Consider the following 16,082-nt stretch of genomic DNA (forward strand, 5'->3'; position numbering starts at 1 on the left):
TCCTTTGGACATTGTTGCTGTATGTGTAGCTGGAAGAACGACCTGTCAAGTAAGATAAGTTTTGGAATCATATCAACAAAAATGAGCCAGAATATGTGAATCAAATAGTGAAGACCTTTATGCATTTGGTATAATTTATTTTCTCTTTTAGTCAAAGCAATGGATTTAGATAATATATCGACAAAGGTGGAGTCAAGTATATAAAGATATGCTGGACAATGAATTAGCTTATGTTCTGAACGGTTAATATTTCGTATCATGTTTTGGCTTCTTAAAGCAAATATATGTATTCATTCTGTTTTGGAATTTGGAATTGGTGTGGCATTACGGGCAAAAGCTTTTGTGGTTAAAGTTGATACGGTTCTGCTAGTAGGAACTATTCTTTAGAAACTACTGGGTAAGTAAAGCTATTAAGCAGTTTCACCTTATGCAGTTGTGTTAATATAATCATGTAATATCTCAAAACATAACTAATAACTGGATAAATGAATTTGCTATGTCAAAAATTTCAGCGGATCATTTTATGACTTTTATGTGTTACTTTTATATAATTTGCGTGAACCCTCCAGCTAAGATATTTATTTATTAAACAACATTGCATAATGACTGTTACAGTACTAAATTTGGTAACTTATCAAATAGGTAGATTCTAGATATGCTATGAATATCCTTATTGTTCTCTTGGGTGCAATGTTGGCTGCAGCTTATCCTCTTTCATCTCGTCAACAATATGTGTTGTCATGGTTAAATACTTTGATTTTAGTTGAGGACATGATGGATGCATATCTGTTAAAAAGACAGTTCTAAAATAACCTCTGTAAGTGCTTCTACTCATCTACCAAATTTCCTAATTTGTTAGGAGGGTTAGTTAAGTTGAGATTGACTGCAAGGTAAAATGTGTCTAATTTCTTTTTTACATATTTGGCTTGTAATACTATGAACGGCTATAAGTTCTTTGTGGATGTACCTGATTTTGCTCCTATATGCAACTCGGATATATAGATGCGAACCTTATTGGCCTGGAATAGGTTTGATATATGTTCTATACAAAAGGTGTATCTTATGGCTTAAATAAATTATTTTTAATTTGTCAATAGACTAATATAACTGACTGTTGGATGAAATAATTGCAACTTGTAAGTACTATACTAGCAAAACTTATCTTGCAACTCACTATAGCATTTCGAGAGCGTCTGGTATTTAACAGGAAGGAACCTTTTTTACAAAGATCATATACACAAAAGCAGTGTCTCTATCTTATTTGCCCACCTGAAGCTGTGGAAGGTAGACACTATATTTATAAATCCCAATTTATTTTTTGCTAGAGAATTAAAATTGATACGATTTCGCTAGTAGGAGCTATTTTCCGAAACTACTTGGTGAGTAAAGGTATTAAACAGTTTCACCTTATGCAGTTGTACCAATATAATAATCTAATATCTAAAACCGTAACTAATTACCGAATAAATGAAATTGCTAGGCCAAAAATCCCAAATGAACATTAATTGACTTTTAGGTGTGGCTTCTATATAATATTTATGAACCCGCCAGCATAAGATATTTGTGTAATTGATAGAATACGGAGTTGGATACCCAAATCTCCCGGGTAATCTAAATCCTTATCTTAATATTTCTAAGTAGTACTTCTACAAGGATTATATGATTCCAATGGTTTGTGGTTAAATGTGGGATTTAAAATTGAGTTGCACCAAAACTCTATACTATGTTGTCAATTACAAAACATTTAGATGCTTTTCTACTATTGAATTTCACGCCTGCTGATAGAAGATTAATAAAAGGATATGTTGCTTCAGATTGATTATTAATTAATAAGGCTATGGTTGTAAACTAATAAATTTTTTTAAGACACTTCGTGACTAGTTTTTGGCTAATGATTATTGGTTTTTTCAGGTCATTCGGGATAGGATGTTAAGAGATTCCAAATTTTATGGAAAATCATTCTACCAGGTAAATTCTGTCATATCAAATTAAGATTTAAATGATACATGCCTAAAATAGTTACTTAAATATCATAAATGTGTCTAAAGGTTGCATAATTAAATAGTCTACATTGGAGCAAAAAGAGTACCTATTTGACGCGATGCTTTCGCCTCGGTTTAATCCAAAATTAACACGGAGCTAAGCAACTTTCTTGTTGTAAGATGCCTTTTCAACAAACATTCCTAAAAACTTCTTTGAATACGACATTGTCTGTCTCTATTCGGTTATCAGCATCATGGCACAATAGTATCTTCAGTCCTTGCCTATTTGTTACTTTAGATACTGCGACATAAAGTTGGCCGTGAGTAAAAACAGGCTTTTTGACTAATCAACCAACCTTTGACAATGATTGCCCTTGGCTCTTATTTATAGTCATTGCGTATGACACCGTTATGGGAAACTGTCTCCGTTGGAACTTGAATGGTATTCGATGATCTGACGGGCTTAGAGTCATCCTAAGAATAAACACCTTCTGACTTTTGTTCTTCCTAACCTTGCTACATGCTTCGAAGAGGTGTTTCCCAAGCTTAGTGATAACCAAGCGTGTACCATTGCACAATCCTGCAGAATAGTTCTATATTCCTCAGTAATATTATAGGAGTTCCAACCTTTAATGTCAACTCATGATTTGGAACCCCTGAACATCTGATTGTGTTTAGGAATTTTGGTGTGTGTATGGATGCCAATAAGTCATTGTTGGATTCTGTTGGGTATGCCTTGTCTGAGCTGTAATATGTTTGTGATTCAATAGGGTTTAAGCTCATCATGTAGTTGTTTATCTCATAAACTATTTGCAATGTTGGCGCTAGTATCGCTCTATCTTCAATATGTTCATCAATATTTTTCCCGCAAAATAGTTCTGGATATGTTACCTTACAGATCGTCTCTATTGGATCAGCCCAATCCTTAACCTGGATGTCTTCTGAGATTTCAATCCTCTCACCACAATTCCTTAGTGTTCCGTGGCTACCATCACCAATACCTAGTATCCAGTCAACAAACTCTTTTAACTCGGATGAATTTGTGTGGGAGTCACCTGCTTTCAATCGCATGTTTTTGGCCAATGACAACAGCTTGCAACTATCCCATATGTACAATGAGTTTATAGTAGCGTTAACAATTTCCTGTCTAGTCCCTTTAGGAATTACTGGGAGAATCTGTCGAAGTCACCACCGAAGACCACTGTTTTTCCTCCAAAAGGCTGATCAAGCCTGTTTGGATTGCTGAATCTTAATATGTCACGCATTGTCCTGTCAAGTGCTTCAATATAAAATCTATTCACCGTAGGAGCCTCATCCTAAATGATTAGCTTAGTTTTTATTAACAAATCAGCTAATGCGCTGTCCTATTTTATATTGCATGTTGAGCATTCATTTAAATTGAGTGGGATTACAAATCGTGAGTGTGCTGTCCGTCCACCAGAAATTAGAAACTTATTTATTATCATTTTAGTTATCTAAAAAGTTATGTACAAAAAATTTTATTGTTTAAAAATTTCACGCATTGCGCGAGTCTAAATTTAGTTTATATCAAGTTGCGGTCACCCCTTAATTGGAAGCAGCTACTTAAAACGCCAAATTGTGTCTTTAATTTCTAGTTTAAATAATAATACTAATAGTTAATTTATTGACTTGATTACTTGTAAAACCCTATCATTGACTTGGTAATTATTGATATGCTTAACATTAAGAGTAAAGTATTGTTTTTATCCCCAACATTTGGGGTAAATTCTAAAGTTGTCCCTAACGTTTCAATCGTCCTATTTAAGTCCCTAACGTTTTAAAATTGACTCAATGTTGTCCTGCCGTTAGGGATCCATTAACAGAATTGACGGTGGGACAAAATTGAGACGATTTTGAAACGTTAGGGACTTAAATAGGACGAAAACCTTGGGGACAAAAACGATACATAGAAATAAATTTTAATTTTATCCTTCAACAATATCAATTTTTTACTGTACATAATATTCAATTAGTGACAAAAACGATACTTTATTCTAACATTAATATTTGCTAGTAACACATTATTCTTATATATAAAAGGAAAATTGATATATCTATATGAAAATAGGTGGTCCTTTCAGTTAATAGGTTTGAGGGAGAACTGCATTTGAGTTTTTAAGAGATATAGCATCCTCCATATAGCATTTTTTTCATTTCAACTGCATTTAACAAACTCATTTGTGAGGTTCCTCTCATATGTATTGTATTGAAATTACATTTGAGTTCTTAATCTGAATTACCCATTTAATTCTTTAAAAAAATGCCAAGTTTTATTTTAGCTTTGATATACTACTAAATCATAGTTTTAGAATAAAAAATATACAAAAAATTTAACAAATAAAATTCTCAATATCATAAGCATGTATATCTTTATATCATTCCAGTAAGTATACTAACACTCTATAACTTTTATATGCTTAGCTGGTAGGTAGGACTTAATTGGTGTCAATATATCTCTAGATTCTGTAAAGTATTTTCTGATAAAATAAATCCTCCTAGAAGCGTATAAGTAGTTAATTTATATTAGATAGTACATAGAACCTAAATCAATTAGTTTTGCACTTCAAATCCCATATGTTAACCATTTACCATACAAATTAATGGATTTCTTAGACTACATCAATAGAAAATTGATATCCAACCTATTACATAACTTCATGATATCCAAAAAGCATAAGCCTTAACATACCTAGGGAGACACTGCGTAACATAAATTTTGCCAAAAACAAATACAACACAAACAAAACATCATGCAAATCAAAAGATAGGATTAGGAAAACATCGTGATATTAAACTAAACCATGTAGAGCCTTTCGACATGCAATGTGATTGTTTTCACATTAACATGCTCCTGCCATGTGCGGTGGGCCAAATTCTCTCTTCTTCCTTCCATGTACCTGAGTCTTGAGAGCACAACATCATTACCTTGTGTGTCATTTGAACAACCAACACCACTCCTAGCCTCCATGACTGATAAGATATCCTTCCCAATAAACAGTATTGGCATGTAAAGAATACCAAAACTTGAAACTTTTATCATCTTCTCCCATTTTATTTCGTTATCCGAAACACCTTTCATTTACCAAACCAGAATCTGTCTTGTAAACCCAGCATTGAAATATGAAACGTAACCAATGCCGTCATTGAAATGAGTAAATGAGTTGTAATTGGATTTCACTTCCGCGGGTATCTCGGCCTCGTGAAACATTCTCTGACGAAGATTGAATTTCATTACTGTTTGTGGCTGGAGGAAGTTAGGACCTCCCCACCCTATCCAGTACAAAATGTCGTCGTTCACAACATACTTGGGACCGATTTTGTTTACTTTTGTATCATATGTCCCTGCGTGAGTTCAATCTCTTTCGAAAGATATATAAAGAGACCAGGATAGTGTTTGTTGAGAATAATGCTTCTTGAAAATATGAAGAATCTGATACTCAACTGTGTCCTCCATAAATCCGAAAGCATATATCGAAACAGCATATCCTAGGTGCTTGCTGGCTTCCACTACAAGATTTATATATATTTGTGAGTATTTTTTAGTGGGGGTTTTTAAAAACCTCTTCAATATATTTTATATGTGGCATTTTGATAAACTCCCACCAAATACCTAACAATAAAATCCTACTGTTATCAATTATCACATAATTAAAATTTCTTTCAAAATCCAAGAAACACTCGAAAAGAAAGAAGGGTGAGAGCTCACTAAAACCCTAAAGCTCTCCATCGCCATCTCCATCGCCACCATCGCCGCCGCTAAAGTTAATCTCCTTTCTGCTTCTGCCATAAAGCTATTGAAATCGAGCCAAGGCGCTTCCTTCATCAACGCATTTTCAGATCTAATTGCAACGCCCAAGCCTCTGAGATCGAGAGAAATCGCTTCTTCGGTTAACTCTCCTTGGCCAATGACGCTCGTGTTTTCCATCGACATTCTATCCTTTCTGTACGCTCTTCTTTTCACTCATTTTCAATTTCTAGTTCTCCTTCTCTTTTTCCTGTTTATTCATTTTCTTTGTTTTTAATTCTCAGATTCTGAATGATTTGTTATGTGATATAACATTTGATGAGTTTTATTATCTCTTGGTTGATAACATTGTTTCAAATTCTCAAGCACTCCAAGTGTTCGATGAATTGTTTATTCTCAAGCACTCCAAGTGTCATGAAAAATAGGTACAACCGGGTAACTAAAACTTGTGAATTATCTGCAGATTTTTTATAACTAGTATGATACTAAATTGCTTGAAATAATCAAATTCAAAGTGTGTTCATGAATAGATTCAGTAATAATATTGTAAGAACTAATGAGAAGGTTCTTATTTATAACAATCATTCTTTTCCACCATTTTAAATGTGATATTGCACTGATGTGATGTCATTTTTCAGGAGAGGAATGAGAGGCTATTTTATAAGCTTCTGATTGATAACATGGAGGAACTGCTTCTTGTTGTTTACACTCCAATTGTTAGAGAAGCCTGCCAGAAATATGGAAGCATTTTTCGTCGACTGCAGGGTCTATACATTAGATTGAAAGTGAAGTATGGTTTTTTATTTATATTTATTGTTCTGTTTTCATCATTTAGCCTTTGAGGTGAAAAAAAGAAAGAAAGAAAGAAAGATAAGAAGAGATACTAAGTGTTTGAGACTCTACAGAGGCTAGATCCTTGAAGTAATGAAAAACTGGCTAGAGAAAAACACTCAAGTTGTTGTCACTAATGACGAGCAAATATTAGGACTCGGAGATCTTGGTTGCCAGGTAAACATAGATACTGATTGTGGTTTCTTTCTTATTTAATTTGAAGTTTTTTGTTTGAATTTCCCATCATCAATGCATCTCTATCTAGTTTATTTTGATATATTAGTATTTGTATATATTTTATTTTGCAGGTTGTTGTTTTCACAGATATTAGTCTTGAGAAAGCTATTGAGTTCAATGATTTTTGCCACACTCATCAGCTTCCTATTGCTTTTATCAAAACTGAAGTTAGAGGTTTTTTTGTAGAGGAAAAGCCAGTTCTGGACTCAGAACTTTGGCATGCATGTGCTGGTCCCCTTGTTTCTTTACCTGTAGTTGGGAGCCATGTGGTGTACTTTCAACAAGGTCATAGTGAACAAGTATGTTGAAATATGATATTATTATTATTATTATTATTATTATTATTATTATTATTATTATTATTATTATAAAGTGATGATCATTTTTCTGGGCTTGAAGATTGTTTCTTGCCTCTTGTCGCTTTATCTTGTATTCTTGTTGCCTTAGCTTAGCATGATCTGATTTAATCCTCTTGGAAGCTCTAATTTAACTAGGCTGATTTTTTCTAATTTTTTCAGGCGAAGTTTCTAATATGTTTCAACTCAAAATATTTTCAAGTTGGTTGATATTTCTGAGTGTATTGAGGCACAGTTATCTAATCATAGATCTTGATGCGGAAGGTAATTAATTAAATTTGTCCACCTAAGTTAAATTCTAAACGAAAAATTATTAGAGTTCTCAGTATATATTATAACTCTTACACTGATGTATTAATTGAATTACAAATTATTAACGAGTTATAATAAAATTATTTTAACCTATGTGGCATAAATTGATTGGAGTTATGTTACTCTTAGAACACCTAATAACAACTCATTTTCCATAAAGATACGATTAATTCATCCATATTTATGTTAACACTTATCAAGTTTGGATGTTCATATATATATATATATATATATATATATATATTCTTTTTTTTTTTTGTTCCCTTTCTTTTTCTTATTTGGTTTTGAGTTTTGACAATGCATTAGTTGCTTCTTGTAGGAACTTGGCATCAAAAGGATTTTCTAGAACACTTTCTCCCTCAATTGCCAAATTGAAATACTTGGTTAGCTTGTATGTTGTTACTGTCATAGATTCACATTTTTTATGAGATTTGATAATTCTGATATTGTACGAATCCAAGAATCAAATTACCATAACTTATCTCAAGTAGATTAATGGTTTTAGCTCTTGAATTTGCAAAAAAAAAATGATTATTTGATTTAGTGCTCTTGGCTAATTTAAGACTGTGCTAATGCAGAAGATGCCTTGCTTCCAATTCCTAAGGTTTCTATGATCTTCTGAGAAAGAGAAGCATTTCAAGACTCTTCAGACAAAAATACAGCAGATGGTTTGTTTCACTTGATTTTATTTATTTATTTATTTATTTGTTGTGTGTGAAAGTGGTTTCCTTTTAGCTGGTTATTAACTTAAACCCTCCCTTTCAGTTTGGTTATTTCTTTATAATTCTTTCTTCATTTTCTCTATAGGAAGATATTATTCTGAGTTGGGTTTGTAAAGATGATTGATCCTTTTAAGTCGAGGTGTTTTCCACAACTTGCTCAGTTTAGGGCATTGCATTTGGCAGGCTATTGCAAAGATTATTTTGTTGATTGTGATATCAATGATTAGTTGATGAATAAGATAGATGCATGACATACATTATTCATCAGTAAGATGAAACAACTTTGTTTTTTCAAACATTTTTCCATTGCTTTATTCTGTGATTCAATTGACTTAAGTGAGTTTGAAATGTGGGAACCCTTCATATATCACTAAATGCATTTATTTTTCTAAATTGATCCCAAATTGCAGAATGGAAATCCTTATCTGGCCCTTTATATGAGGTAATTTACAACACTAGTATTGCAAATATTAACCTGAATATTCTTCTTGCTGCCTATATTTTCTTTTTCTCTACATGTTCTTTTGCATATTTGTGGATGTGTCTGAGCCTAAGAGCCGAAAAAGAAAGAGCTCAATTTCATTTATCATTGCTTCTAATAACCTTTGCTCTTTGTTGTTTTTGTTGTAGGTATGAGAAGGACATGCTTGTATTTATTGGCTGCAGTCACAATGTGACTATAGAAGAAGATGAGCAACTAAGACAACTGAAGTCAGTCACTGGAAGGAGAAAGAGATTAATGGGACTGTGAGGAGATTGCTTGGAGGCTTCCCGTTAACTCCTAGATTCCCTGTTACTTAGAGCACTTGGTTAATGCAGGATGAATTTTGTTAAACTTGTTGACCAATTATATGATATTTTTAGTATGGTTGAAAAATACTCCCTAAAGGTCTTCTAGGATTGCATTCATATTTTCATTTTGAGATTTTTATGTAATTAGATGATATTGAAATATTGAAGTTGTTTTATTTTACTTTTTAAAGAAAAACAATAATAGTTATGTAGAAGAATATAATATGGAATTATGTTTGAAACGATTGATATTGCGAATTTTTTTATATATAAAGTTATTTCTTATATTGAGAAATTATGTTATAAAAGATTTAGTTTTTAAATTTTAATATTAAAAAATAAATTTTTAATTTGAGAATATGTAAATTAGATGAGATTAATGAATGATTTGAAATTAAAAATAAATAAATAATTACAGGGTTGTGGAGGTTTGAAACTCACACAATAGTTTATTTTTGTTAAATTATAAAATCAATTTATGGGGTTTTAAACTGTCACAAAAGTGATTTAAAATTGTCACAAAAGTTTAATATAAAACCCCCCACTAAACACACACAAAACCCCCCACTGAATAGATTGTGGAGGTTTTTAAAAACCCCCCACAAAAGACCTCGTGGCACTTCAAATTTTGGGAGTTTTAGAAACCTCCACAAACTATTTGGTGGGGTTATAAACCTCCACAAATAGGAGAAAAAACCTCTACAAATAAACAAAAATCTTGTAGTGTTCGTCTGTTGCATATCGCCTCTTATGGGTGAGAGGATTCCAGATGAGTAATCTTGTATTTAAGCCACCTATTGAAATCCTCAAGCAGATGTTTCCATGGTTGGAGTCGATGATTGCATAAAATCCATATTGGTTAATGTCCATGGGTACGCTGAATGGCACCTGACGACCTGAATCAACAAAAACTCTAATGAACCAAATGAAGTTCTGATCACTGGGGGGTTAACCAACCCCAATGATCACACTCCTGTCCCGTTGTTTGTTGTGTTGATCATTTTCCTTCACAAAAAGTGGAGTACATAACCTGAAATTTCAAACTTTGCTCAAACTCCTGCACCTCCTCGGGTTTGCCTTCACAAGAATTTTCCAAATGAGATTTTCACCAAGATGAGAAAGATGATCTCTCATGAGTGGAATGTCACTCATTATGGAGATGTAGTTGATTTTTTTGCTAATAGCCTTAAGTGAAATGGAAAATATGCTTCGTTTTGTATTTTTTTTTTTTTTTGTCTTTCATCCTATTTATATATTAAATAAGGCAGAAATGACTCTTGGACAGGTGTCTATTTTGCATACTAATCTCAATTATACACAGAAATTGATGGCACATATTCATAACGCTACATTGCATTCAGATTGGATATAATTAAAAAGTTTAGCCCTTATAATTATATATAACTAGAATGAGATCCGCGCATTGCGCGGAATGGTAAATTAATTAATGATAGTATATAATAAATATTAAAAATTATTATATTTTGTAGAAATAAATTAAATATGTGTAAATTAAAGTTAAATTTAAAAGGTATTTTATTTAAAATAATTTATAGTACAAAAGATTTGAATGTTAGGAGTTGTACAAAGTGACATTTTTATTTGGTGGTTTGATTTTTACATTTATTTTAGTTGATGGACTTAGTCTTCTTATGTAGTGCTCATCTTCCTTTTTCTTTATTGGTTATTGTTAGAGTTGTTACTTTCTTCTTTCTGTCGTAGATTCTTGTGAAGGCATGTTCTTTATGAATTGTTGAGTTGGATGCACTTTTCTATTGTGTTGTTTGTTCCATCTTTGCATATATGTTCTTCTTCCGAAGATATGTCTTGAATTTGTATGGTTTTCTTTCTTCTTAATCTCTTGATGGAGTGGTACTTCAATGTCATTACTTTTCTAGAGTGTCATTAGATTCGAAGCAATTGTGTCCAATAATTTTTTTGCTTCGCCATCAAATAGTACAAAAGTTATTGTAGCACTTTAATCTGAAACATTTAATTGAATTCTGAATCTAAAATAAGTATTGGATTAGTAACTAATAATTTGATAGATAGAATTACGAGAAGTATATAGAGTTACTTTATTGTTGGATATTGTCAGGGACGGTTCCAAGTATATTGGTGTGGGGGTAAGCGCCCCCACTAAAATTTGGAATTCTTTTGAGTAGTATATGATAATAATATTTATTTGCCCCCATTAGATTATAAATTTGACACCACAATAATTTTTTACTCAACTTTTGGTACTTAATCGTCAATTTAAAAATTTTATATTAGATATTCGTTAGAATGATCAATTCTCAGATTTAAACGAAATTAGTGTTCTTTTTTAAAAATCAACTCAAAAGAATATTATTTATCTTCTTTTCAAATTAGCTTTAATTTTTGCGTAGCAATTATATTAATTGAAAGAACTTTTTTAATTATGAATATCAATAAGAATCGGCTTCTAATTGTGTTGGAAAGTGAATTTTTAAATAATTATTTATTAATATATATGGAAAGAGAGAAAATTTGATAGTAGTGTTAAGAAAAAAATTACTTAATTTTTTAAAAATATAAAACCTAAAATAATAGAACTTTAAATTATATATTATTATTTAAATTACTATTTTAGTGTTTTAATTTGTATATTAGATATTTTGAAGATTAATCATATTTTACAATAACAAAATATAATCATAACAATAATCATGCTATATGTACATAAAAAATAATTATCTATATATAATAAATATTAAAATATAAAATACACATTGAAAATAAGTTAAACAATATATGTATTTATACATAGATATATAGTTGTTAATAGATAATTTAATATTTAATTTTTTATATACACATATTATTTTAATTATAGAAATTATTTTCATGTTATATCAATTTTGCCCCACTATCAAAATTTTCTGGATCCGTCATTGGATATTGTGGTGTTTGATTACATGTGCCACAAATGTAGTTTTTTATATGCTGTTTTCGGACACTTTTCACATTCAACATAGTTTTATACAAATTTGTCATCAATTTCGTTTATAGTTGTTAAAATTGTGAAGATCTTTTCCTATTCCAATATTCAATTTATGTATTCATTAGGTATACGGTATTTGAGTAAGTATGAATGTATGATGCATGTTGTGAGTTTTTTTTTTCATACCTGATCATCATATTCTCGTTGCATGGCTATTAGATCTTGGATAGTTATTCGATTTTTAATCATTTTGCCTTGAAAGAATGATGCTCCATTGAATAAGTTTGAGATGTCTAATTCAGAAATAAATTTTTTGCGTTAAATTTGATGTTATTTGAAAGAATAGTGGTATGATACTTATATAAGTAGTTCAAATAGTATAGAATTTGAATACTTGTAACGTAAAATTTATTATAATTAATAATATTATTATGATATTTGTAATATGGATATTTATTACCTTTAGTAACTTATTTATAAAAATTAATAAATTAATTGTTGAGATTATAATTGTTTATAACGGTAAGATATAATAAATATAGGAATATGGATTTAATGTATTGGTACGTTACAAATTTATTGTATTGTATTTTTTAGTTTTCTTTTTTGTATATTTTATTTTTTGTTGATTTGGAAATAATAGTTGATTTGACAAGATTTGAGTGGTTGATTCTAACATTTTGTCAAGTAAGCAATATTGCTGACATGGCGTTAGTAAAAGAAGAAAAATAACTTCAAAGGAATGTTGGTAAACCTTATGTACCTACTTTTATATATTAAGAATAGATATCTTGAAACCACAACCTATACTTTGACCCACTACTTTAATTTGATATATCTCAAAGGAATACCTTCTGTGTAATAATGTATAGTAGTTACTACCTATGAAAATTACTTTTTAACCATCCGATCTACATGTATTATATACAATTTCTTCAGCTTTCTTATATTTGTCCATTAAGTCTATTTTAGCTAATAGCTTTAACAATTAATATAGTGGCTTCATTTTGCACTTTCTTATTTACCTTTCAACCTAACTATATATTAAATATAGGGTATAATTGACTCTTGCACATGTGCCTATTTTTTATACTTCTATCAACGTGAAAATACAAACTGATGCCACCTACTGAGAACACCACCACATTGGATTCAAAGTGGACACATATAAAAAGTTTAATTCTCATAATCATATATATAATATGTTGAAACCATAGTTTATATTTTCACCCACTAATTTATTTTGATATATCTCAATAGAATACCTTTTGTGTAATAACTCATAGTCATTACTATACCCAATAAAAATATTTTTTTTTATCATATGATCTACGCATATTATATACTATTGCTTTAGCTATCTAATACTTCTCTTTTAAGTATATTCAGATTAATCTTTATACATATTTTCACAACTGCTTGCATAATTATGATTTGACGTTATTGCACCAAAACATGTCTAATTACTGTTAAAGGGGTATTTAATTTCTATTCAACTAATAATACTACATAAAAGACCACTGTGAAACTAATAATTAAAGTCTTTATCTAGACTTCCTTAGCTTGGTTAACATCAAATCACTGTACACCTATGCCTGGTTGCTAAGATCGCCAAATATTGACCTAGGAAATAACTACTCATTAAAAAAGATATTTTTAACCAAAGTCTACCTGATGTGACTTTATGTCATATGGACCTTATCCTATAATCAGCTATGTTTGAACTTAATATTCAATAGAATAAACCAAAATTATTTGCTCTAAATCCCCCAATAGTTCTAGCATATGTCTAATTATTGTCCTTGTATGTTATATATATTAGTGCAAATACCTACTAATATATAGGTTAATTTTGCTAATATCTATAAAGATATTAGTATCTCCTTGCTTACAAATTGTGATATAAAGAAAAAAGGCACCACTGATCCTGCGTCGTATCCCAGCTCAATTGCTTTATTATTAGATTTTTTCCATGCTAGTTGTATTGGAAGATCTTTTCATTCTCCAGTTACGGGATCCTGTTGTTGGTGATGAAATTTAGTGATCAATCTACTGATAAAGAAGTTCCCTTAAGACTAAAACATGAACCACTATAGAAACGTCTAATAAATTCATAAATCGAAAAGAGGCTTCGTTTTGCACTTCTTTGTTTATCTTTCATCCTCCTTATATACTAAATAAGGTAGAAATGACTCTTAGACATGTGTCTATTATGTATATTTGTCTCAAGTATAAATATAAATTGATGCCACCTACTCAGAGCACTACATTAGATTGAAATTGGATACAACTAAAAAGATTAATCCCCATAATTATATGTAATATCTTAAAATCACAGTCTATACTTTGACCCACTATTTTAATTTGATATACCTCAATGGAAAACCTTCTGTATAATAATATATAGTAGTTACGATCCATGAAAATTACTTTTTCCCGTCCGATCTACGCATATCATTGACTATTTCTTCAGCTTTTTTATACTTGTCCATTATGTCTGTTCTGGCTAATAGCCTAAAGTGAAATAGAGTAGTTGCTTCATTTTGCACTTTCTTATTTATCACTCAATCTACTTATATATTAAATAAGATATAATTAATTGTTGCACAGGTGCTTATTTTGTATACTTGTTTCAAAAATACATAAAAACGGATGTGATATTAGCAAAATAATTATTTGAATCACTCCCCATTGGAAACTATTATTTTTGGTATTAGCCAAATAAATTTTTTATATAGCCATAAACTTCACTATACATAATAGATAATGTATGGAATCCTCCCATGATGCCCCTTTTTTTATGATAGGTTAATTTTAAAATAGGCAACAACAAATTACATTTTTTGATATGGCATTAGTTTTAGTTGGTACTCTTTCGAATAGTAACCTATCTTGCCATAACTTAATATCTATGTGATAAGCATGTTATAAGAGTTGGAAAACCTTGAATTTTGTTGAGTAGTAAGTCAACTTGTCTGATATTACTTGTCCTCTTGGTCACAACACATTTCTAGGAAACCTCATGAGATTTAGAATTAACTAATTCATGGAATGTATCTGATGGGCATACCTTTGAAGGAGATCTCCAATTCATTTTTATGTCAATAGGTCAACCTGTATCGTATCTTTTTATTGTATACTGGTCATACGAATATCAATAAATGATATTGACAACTAACCATTTAGTATAAAGAAACTTTTGAATTTACACTCATATGAATTGGTTTTTATTATTTTGTGCTATAAGTCAAAATAGCCCGCATATATTGATTGTTGATTGTGAACAATATCCATATCTCACATCAGTCCTTGTAAGTTATACAAATTAGTGTAAGCACCTACTGTTGTATAGGTTGTTATTGTATATGCTTTTTTAAGTTATAAACACCTGCTTGGTGACAAATAGTGTATCAATGAAAAATTGCAACCGTTGTCCATGCATGGCTGTTTCAACTCTTCTTTCATAGGATTTCTACCTTCCATGTTTCTTAGGAAAAATCTTTCAAACCCACAATTAAGGGATCCTGTTGTTGTTGATGTAAATTAGTCATCAATTATAGTAAGACATGAGTATCATCGATATAAAATCAATACTCATTATACTCCTCCTTGAATAACTATACCGCCAAATAATAACACTCACTCTATTAGTCAAATCAATAAAAATATAAAATTTTAGTTTTGGATATCAATCAACTAAACTTTAGAGATAGACAATATTTTTAACATACTTAATTTATAATTATGAATGGATTCCTTCTATGTTAAGTCTCGCTCTTATTTGTGATTGACTAAGCTATTTTTTAACATATATAATCTATATTAAAGAATGGATTTCTCCTATGATGATTCTCTTATTTGTGATTATTTATTTTTTTGATATTCACTTAACAGTTGGCATTTTATTAAATATATGATATATGAGGTGTATTATGTTTATATAATTTGTCCAGGTACTGCATCCACTACATTATACACCTACATGCAAGATATCGTCATTTAATTGCTCGGATAATTTCACAATGTTCTTGATACTCTATCATACTTATCAAGTCCATATATGACTTTGGGTTATTGTGAATCACATTATTTGTTAAATACAAACCTTTAAATGTATAG

The 16,082-nt window shown here is 30.6% G+C and overlaps 2 protein-coding genes across 2 annotated transcripts; one reads left to right on the plus strand and one right to left on the minus strand.

Moving 5' to 3' along the window:
* Nucleotides 1-2,528: 2,528 nt before the first annotated feature.
* LOC148554789 (uncharacterized) lies at nt 2,529-5,934 on the minus strand. Its single transcript, XM_088490496.1, has 3 exons — nt 5,716-5,934; nt 3,150-3,298; nt 2,529-3,081 (listed from the first exon to the last, which is right to left on the minus strand). The coding sequence occupies exons 1-3, from the start codon at nt 5,932-5,934 to the stop codon at nt 2,529-2,531; spliced, it is 921 nt and encodes a 306-aa protein (XP_088346622.1).
* Nucleotides 5,935-6,106: 172 nt separating this feature from the next.
* Nucleotides 6,107-7,875, plus strand: LOC110263211 (uncharacterized). The gene is made up of 5 exons (XM_088492163.1): nt 6,107-6,173; nt 6,387-6,756; nt 6,888-7,115; nt 7,335-7,436; nt 7,804-7,875. Exons 2-4 carry the CDS (start codon nt 6,673-6,675, stop codon nt 7,380-7,382), a joined length of 360 nt encoding a protein of 119 aa, XP_088348289.1. The 5' UTR covers nt 6,107-6,173; nt 6,387-6,672; the 3' UTR covers nt 7,383-7,436; nt 7,804-7,875.
* The last annotated feature ends 8,207 nt before the right edge of the window (nt 7,876-16,082 follow it).

Source organism: Arachis ipaensis, chromosome B6, assembly GCF_059453495.1.
Source record: "Arachis ipaensis isolate K30076 ecotype BB chromosome B6, ASM5945349v1, whole genome shotgun sequence".
Lineage (NCBI taxonomy): Eukaryota > Viridiplantae > Streptophyta > Magnoliopsida > Fabales > Fabaceae > Arachis > Arachis ipaensis.